At 39.5% G+C, this 8,661-nt stretch overlaps 1 protein-coding gene across 1 annotated transcript in view; it reads right to left on the bottom strand.

Moving 5' to 3' along the window:
• LOC124274687 (DDB1- and CUL4-associated factor 1-like) overlaps window positions 1-7,875 on the bottom strand; it is a 79,567-nt gene extending 71,692 nt beyond the window's left edge. The window contains 6 exon segments of the mRNA XM_046710052.1: window positions 1,293-1,430; window positions 3,593-3,705; window positions 3,708-3,711; window positions 4,179-4,252; window positions 6,025-6,101; window positions 7,515-7,875. Coding sequence (XP_046566008.1) covers window positions 1,293-1,430; window positions 3,593-3,705; window positions 3,708-3,711; window positions 4,179-4,252; window positions 6,025-6,101; window positions 7,515-7,636 — 528 coding nt within the window. The 5' untranslated portion in view covers window positions 7,637-7,875.
• Window positions 7,876-8,661: the final 786 nt, after the last annotated feature.

Here is an 8,661-nt window from a genome sequence, read left to right on the forward strand (position 1 = left end):
CTCCACGGGTCAGGGACAAGCATGGGTTACTGAAGACCAATTCTAACCCAGAGCTCCATGGGGAGACAAGCATGGGTTACTGAAGACCAATTCTAACCTGGATCTCCACGGGGAGACAAGCATGGGTTACTGAAGACCAATTCTAACCCGGATCTCCACGGGGAGACAAGCATGGGTTACTGAAGACCAATTCTAACCCTGATCTCCACGGGGAGACAAGCATGGGTTACTGAAGACCAATTCTAACCTGGATCTCCACGGGGAGACAAGCATGGGTTACTGAAGAACAATTCTAACCTGGATCTCCAAGGGGAGACAACCATGCGTCACTGAAGAACAATTCTAACCCGGGTCTCCATGGGGAGACAAGCATGGGTTACTGAAGACCAATTCTAACCCTGATCTCCACGGGGAGACAAGCATGGGTTACTGAAGAACAATTCTAACCCGGATCTCCACTGGGAGACAAGCATGGGTTACTGAAGACCAATTCTAACCCAGATCTCCAAGGGGAGACAAGCATGGGTTACTGAAGACCAATTCTAACCCAGATCTCCAAGGGGAGACAAGCATGGGTTACTGAAGACCAATTCTAACCCGGATCTCCATGGGTCAGGGACAACCATGCGTCACTGAAGAACAATTCTAACCCGGATCTCCACGGGGAGACAAGCACGGGTTACTGAAGACTAATTCTTATCCGGATCTCCATGGGTCAGGGACAAGCATGGGTTACTGAAGACCAATTCTAACCCGGATATCCACGGGGAGACAAGCATGGGTTACTGAAGACTAATTCTTATCCGGATCTCCACGGGTCAGGGACAAGCATGGGTTACTGAAGACCAACTCTAACCCGGATCTCCACGGGGAGACAAGCATGGGTTACTGAAGACCAGTTCTAACCCGGATCTCCACGGGGAGACAAGCATGGGTTACTGAAGAACAATTCTAACCCGGATCTCCACGGGGAGACAAGCATTGGTTACAGAAGACCAATTCTAACCCGGATCTCCACGGGTCCGGGGCAAATGATGGGAACAGAATAGTTGACGTCCTAAGTTCCCAAAATATTTTGATGTTTTGGCGTGTATGACGACATTGAGTGAACGAATATTTGCCATTTTCTCCATTCACTTTTAAATTACCGTAAAAATGAAATTCAAAGTATTAATTATAATTTGAATAGGAAAATAAGATACAGGTGGAATGATGATAAACAATCTTTTGTTCTGTGTTGATCTTCACAGGTAATCTACATCATGTTCCGACTTCAATACAGGACAACTCACCATAGCATAGTTCTTCTCCTTATTTGCAGAAGCCACATCTTGAATCTCCATGGCTCCAGCCAACAGTCCTGTAGCATAGGACCGGAGTGGCTCTGGGCCATTCTCAGCCCAGCCAAACAGTCTGTCCACTAGGCCCTCCTACAAACAAACAACTGAATTAAGTGGACGAAAGAAAATTTGAAAACCTCAGACTCTCACAACTTGAACAAACATTTACACAGCATTACACAAACAACAGAGTAACATGTAACATGTGTTATATTTGTGTAATAACAGAGTAACAAATGTAACAACAATTGAATTGGTTTTGAAAACCGCTTTTAGTAGTTAATAATGTTTGTTGTAATAAACAATGTGATAGCAATGGCACTGTACTTCTGGATATGAAGTCGACAGTTCTAAGTGCAAACAAAGATCACCACATGACAAAAGTTTGCCATTCAAATGACTCCTGCATGAATACTGAGGACTTGAAATTAACTGTAAATTCTATAGATTTGCACAAAGCATTTCATTTTCTGGTGACTGACTGAGTTTGGCTTTACGCCGCTTTTAGCAATATTCCAGCAACATCACGGCGGGGGACACCAGAAATGGGCTTCACACGTTGTACCCATGTGGGGATTCGAACCCGGGTCTTCGGCGCGACGAGCCAACGCTTTAACCACTAGGCCACCCCACCGCCCCCATTTCCTGGTGAAACATAGATGCAAATTTTCAGCTCAGCACCAGATTGCTACAGAGGTATCTGACAATTCAAGAGGGTGGTTGATGTGCAAAGGTCAACATCTTTAGATCCCCATTATCTACAACACATATACAGTTCTTCACATTAGGCCAGACCAACTTTATTTCTTGTTTTACGGATCCTCCGATCGTATTTATTCAAGAGTACGAAATAAAATCAAAATGAATTTTCGCCGCTCAAAAAATAAAATCCCAATGTTTTTATCGGACAAAAAAGTAAACATACAAGAAATTTTGTTTAAATTGTTTTTTGCCCCATATCCACTTCATAAATTGCCAAAAGTAAAATACTTTTAGCATTTAAAAGGAATATTACTTTGACTGGTGATTTTTGTTGTTGATTTTTTCCCCTCCTGGCTTTAGGTTTTCTGAGGACAAAATTCCGTAAAACAAGAAATAAAATTGGTCTGGCCTTATTTTCTATAATAATGGCTAAGTAATGACCAAATAATACATATTTTCAAAATGGCTGGCATGGAAGCCATATGTAACTTTGATCATCAGGGTAATCCCCCAATGTAGGCTGTCACCAAATTTGAAGACATTGGGTACAAAAGTTCATGAGATATCGCGTTAACAAGAGTTTCAAAACTGGTCAAAGTGTCGTGGTGACCTTGAAAATAAGGTCAAGGTCAAGGTCACCAACAATCGACTGGTGTCAGGGTAATCCCCCAATGTAGGCTGTCACTAAATTTGAGGACATTGGGTACAACAGTACAGTACGTACGGACGCCGCTGAATACATAGTCGCCCGTTGCGCGTTGCGGCAGAGGACAATTAGATCTTTCACCCTGAGATGATACATCTCTGCAAAACCTGAGAAAGACTGTATACAAACCGTGTCGGGTGTCAATAGCATGTCAGTTTTCTAAAATGATCCATGAATGAAATAAGATGAAATCAATAGGAAAAGTCACACAGAGGACAACCATATCCTCAAAGAATAATAAATACACAGTACACCCATTTAGGTGTAGATGCTGCTGAACTCTGCATTCAACTGGTGTATGACATATCCACAACAAAGTGTGCACTCTATTCTTTTAAATACAGAACTGGCCATTTGTATTTTTCTCTTTTCACGTTAATGCCAAGGTGAAGGCAGAGTAAGAACAAGCACCATGGTTCTGGTACGACATGCCAAAGGATGGAACCATCGACCCAATACTATTCACTCTGGGCCTAAAATAAAAAGTGTTGTGGTTCCGATTACCCGACCGACCCTTGAATTCTGGTGCCGACCCTATTTTTTTAAAGTGGTATGAATAACATAAGCTTTCGGATACCATTGTTTTTGCCTGGCACCAACGGACTTCGGTCATTCTGATAGAGAAAGTCGACATGATGGCCGCAAGCTTGATTGAATAAGCAATTATACATTGAAAAATGAGTTATTAGTTTGTACTTTACTTCTAAAAAAAAAATTTAGAAAAAAGTCTTACCTACCTACCCGAAATTTTAAAGAGGTGTAATCGGAACCACAACATTTTTTGGTATTTGGCCCCATCCCTTACACCAAAGAGGAGGTCCCACACAAGAGTGACAAGTCTCACCGTGTCCTGGAAGACGACCGACGCCTCCATGCCTGGCATCACGTCCAGCAACAGCCGACAGGCTGCTGTGTGAAGATCCTGGTTGTTCTCACTCGGATTCATCAGATCGAGCCAACCAACTAAAACATACACACATATTTAAAACAGCATCGTAACACCGATTTCAAAGGAAATTGCTTGACTGTTTATCTTTGACAATTGACCTTGGTGTTTTGCCATGTTTGTATATAGATGTTGCATCAGGCTGAGAGAAAAGTTGTCACACTGCTACTTTGATTCAAACTGTAAAATATATCAAGGATCAACATGATTAACATATAGAAGATCTGAAGGATGACTATCTGACAGAATTCAAATCAAAGACCTACACTACAGATGTTGGACCATGTCACATGACCCAAGCGGTCAGTCCATCACGCTGACCAGATACAGATGTCATACTTGGCACAACTCCACGGCCACATACATGTGGCATCATTAACTGGACATTGGAGGGACCAGGGGGGAAAAGCCTCTTGTTATCCGCCTGTATGTACTGTATTACAGTAATCATGATAATGAGCACAATTAAATGATAAATAGTTACCTCATTCATGAAGTCTTCATTCTTAAACAAAGTCTTCATAAGGTGACCTAGAGCACATGTTGGATTTGTTTTTCCTACAAAAGAAAACAGTGTCTTTCAGTTTATGAACATAACGAAAGAGAGCATCTTCTGAATATAAATCTTTCAAAAAAGGAACATCCTGTTGAGGGCATTACTCATCGTGTCATGTACAGATATGTCCTCATCGACATGATTATCAAGCTGATGATGACATACGTGTCCTAATATTAAACCTGCATGATCAGCTGTTATGTGTCTATAACATGTACAGTGAGTGAAAGAAGTACTGTTTTTAAATCTGCATGATCAGCTGTTATGTGTCTATAGCATATACAGTCAGTCAGAGAGGTACTGTTTTTAAATCTGCATGATCAGCTGTTATGTGCCCATAGCATATACAGTCAGTCAGAGATACTGTGTTTAAATCTGCATGATCAGCTGTTATGTGTCTATAGCATATGCAGTCAGTCAAAGAGGTACTGTTTTTAAATCTGCATGATCAGCTGTTGTGTGTCTATAGCATATAGACCGAGTGAAAGAGGTACTGTTTTTAAATCTACATGATGTAATCACCAATTTTAAGGTTTTTCCCCCAGGTTTTTGATAATTAATGTTTTTTATAACTAATACTGTCATTCAATGAAATGCACGCATGCAAGAACAAATTGTATATCTCATTACGTTCACGATAGATGTAAAATTTATTCATAGACAGGTTACAGAAATATTTACTGTAGTGATGAATACGAAACTATGAATACAATGCGCATAGCTTTATGCTGTTGAGCGCTTGTTTGTTTGTGAATATTCATTAAATTTAATGGTTAGTTTACTTTATTCAAGTGTGTTATACTAAAACACAAAATTCCGATTAATCGAAAAAATGTTTTTTCACAATCGATAATTATTTTTAATCCTTCTTTCGGTCTATTTTCGATAATGGGAACACCACTAATTGTTAGCAGCCATGTTGAAAGAACTTTTACCAGCAATACTTGAAATGGCCTTGTTCAAAATTGCATCTCATCAGAGGCTAGTAAACTTCAGGAAGGACTAGTGACAATTCTCTGTATACAATAACTTTGTGAACACGTGAAAATCATAATGTACTTCGATCCCAGGATTTTATAGTGTATCATACCTGCATTCACAATGCTACTTTCATTCTGAAAGTTATATCACTTCTTCATTTTCTTTTTTTCTTGCCAAACACAGAATTTCTGTCACTTGTGATTGTAATTTGACTGGTTATATGTATCATCATTCTGTTCATACTTGCTTCAAAACAAAACCATTGCAGCAAATGTGTCCCGAGCACTTATTGCACTAGTAGAGGCAGGGGTGGAAATAACTTTAAAATTGCTAGTGTACACCGGTACAGTGGCACATGTAAAATCACTTGCCCTGATAATGTTTCCACTAAACCGGCCATTTTCTTGTTGATTTTTTAAATAAACAACATAATTAACATTGGAAAGTCAACTAAACACCGGTACAGTGTGTTATACAAATTTTCTTGCCCGAAAGAGAAAAACACTGGACTCGGACGTCGGGCAATGGGTTATTTCCGCCCCTGAGAGGGGCATATATTCTATATAGTCAAGGTGAGTTCAAGGTGTGTCACATAATGGCACACATACAAAAGTATTACAACACTATCAGGGTACAGCAGACAATTTCTTGGCAGGGATATTCATGGCAAACATCAGTATCTATAGAACTGCTATCAATACAGCATCTCTCTCTCTCTCTCTCTCTCTCTCTCTCACACACACACACACACACACACACACACACACACACAAAAACAAAACAAAAAACCTACCTGGATGGCGGTCATCAAAAGGATCTGGATCCATCTTGAAGTAAGCTTCAGTTTCCTTCTCGACCAACTCTGCCAATCTGAAAGTCATGAACTGACTGTTAGCAAGTCTTCAATTAGCTGAATGTCGAATAAACGAGTCTGGACCAGACAACCAGTGATCAACAGCACAAGCATCAATCTGCGTAATTGGGAACCGATGACGTGTGTCAACCAAGTCAGCGAGCCTGACCACCTGATCCCGTTAGTCGCCACTTACGACAAGCATGTGTTACTGAAGATCAATATTCTAACCCGGACCTTCACGGGAATGACAGAAGTAGAGTTAAACTGTCTATAGAATAAAGAATAGTTCAACTGGGTGTAGAATGGGGTATAGTTAAACTGTCTATAGAATAAAGAATAGTTTCTATCAGTTATCTTTCAACATAACACACATGGGTGTAGAATCTGCTGTGTAAAAAGTACAGCTTTCCCTCTGATTGTTCACTTTAACACTTCTGTAAGAAGACTGACTGACTGAGTTTGGTTTTACGCTGCTTTTAGCAATATTCCAGCAACATCACGGCGGGGGACACCAGAAATGGGCTTCACACATTGTACCCATGTGGGGATTCGAACCCGGGTCTTCGGCCTGACGAGCCAACGCTTTAACTATTAGGCTACCCCACCGCCCCTCTGTAAGAAGAACTCCCCTTATTTTTAAATATTCTGCGTCTATCAGTGATTGCTATTACATTATTTATAATACATATATTGCTTAATTATTGACGAAGTACATGTAATGTAAACTCAAAGAATCAGCTTATGATAGTGTACAATGCAAACATAACTATTAACTTAAGCACTGGTGTAAAATGTGCAATACCACATATATAGAGACAGATATTTTATGTAAGAAACCACATTATACCCAAATCACTATTTCATGGATTAAGGATGTTGTGTGTTTAATATCCGTAGATTATTTAAGTGTGTTCCTAGGCATAGCTTATAAGTGGTTATAAATATTTTTCCTAATTTATTTTAGTGATTATTTCTTATATTGCAAACAGCCTGGTATGACAGCCGAAATGAATGAACACTTTCTCATTTGGACTATTCACATTACAGATATATAAACACATGTAAAAAAACCCTAAAACGTGCATCTGGCAGTTAGAAACATGTCCCAGCAACTGTTGCAGTGAAGTAATCATAAATAATAAATAACTTTTGTCGAATTTGAGAAATATTGGGTTATCTCCCTTTGAACCTTCAACATCCAATGTTTCCAAACAAAATTCGGTCACATTTTCCGAGAGAATACATTTCAAACACCAACATTCACATCCAGTTACGAGTTATTGTTCCAATTACCATAACAAGGAAGAAATGGGTCCAAATATCACAAACCAGAAGGTTTTCTGATAAATTTTAGAGTCTTATATAGCAATCACACACATATCTATCAATATCTTGGCATATGAATTCGCCTTAGAAAAACGTCACACCTTTTCAGTCTTGGCAGTTGACCCGTGTTGCTGTTGTGATCTCTGTTCCATTCATCAAGAACAGAGTTGAACTCTGTTTGCGATTCTGACGCAGATACAGAGGCAGACGCAGTCGAAGACATTGTTTTGAATGCGAGAGTGTTTTAAAATCAAAACACTGCAAGTGGTTGAAGTCTATATGACAATAATAAGCTTATCGGTATAATAAAGCTACCCCGAAACACTCCGAGGAGTCTTTCAGGAATAACGACTGCACCCTTTTCGCGTAAAAAAAGTATGAAAGTAGCTGTCTGTTGCAAAATCAACGAATTTGTTCCACCATCACATGCAACATTTTCGCAAACGACGCCATGCCGTTCACAATTTTCCGGTAGTCTTTCCCACTTGTAGTTTCGTATTTAAAGAACTTATCCCAGTATCAAATCGATATGATCATATTAATCTAAAAATCTGACAATGTTTTATTTGTTTTCAATTAGGCGTTTACATAGTAATTTAACTTCGAAAATTATGGAAATAGCAAACTGGTATCTGGTCTTTTTAAAGACTAGTGCAACTACTGGTATACGCAGACGCTCGTTGAGGATTTTATGGCTAGCTTCATATTTTTATCATTGTGTTTTGTCAATGCTGGCAAGAAGCGCCCCGCCAGGCTGTCTTCACTGCAATACAGACCCCAGACAAAGCCTAAAGGGTTTTTCACTTCTATTTCAATACTAATATTGTTCATTATTTTTTGTAAACCACATGCTTAATATGCATTTTCCTAGTAACATATTAATAGCAGAGACCATTATATGGTCTCTGTTAATAGTTATTACATTATTGACTGGTCACAACATACATAGAGTAGCATCGGTCCCCTATGTTCGTGGGGTATCTGTCCAGCGTGCCCATGCGTTTGACGGCCCAGGCGCCACGAAGACCAATTTCTTCTCTTTTTTTTTTTTCATTTTCTGAACATTATAGGCATGTCAAGATTTCGATAGAGTAATCGTTAATGTCAGATAAAATATTTGTTCACACACGTAAAATTGTATTCTCGCGTATTTATCTGTTTTTATGTCTCTAACGTTTCACCATACTTTCCAGCACTCTCACTGAGGGTGCCGTAAACTAAACAATCTGCTCTTAAAGCCACTCAAAA

The sequence above is a fragment of the Haliotis rubra genome, unplaced genomic scaffold (genome assembly GCF_003918875.1).
Source record: "Haliotis rubra isolate DU_JTF1 unplaced genomic scaffold, ASM391887v1 Scf193, whole genome shotgun sequence".
NCBI lineage: Eukaryota > Metazoa > Mollusca > Gastropoda > Lepetellida > Haliotidae > Haliotis > Haliotis rubra.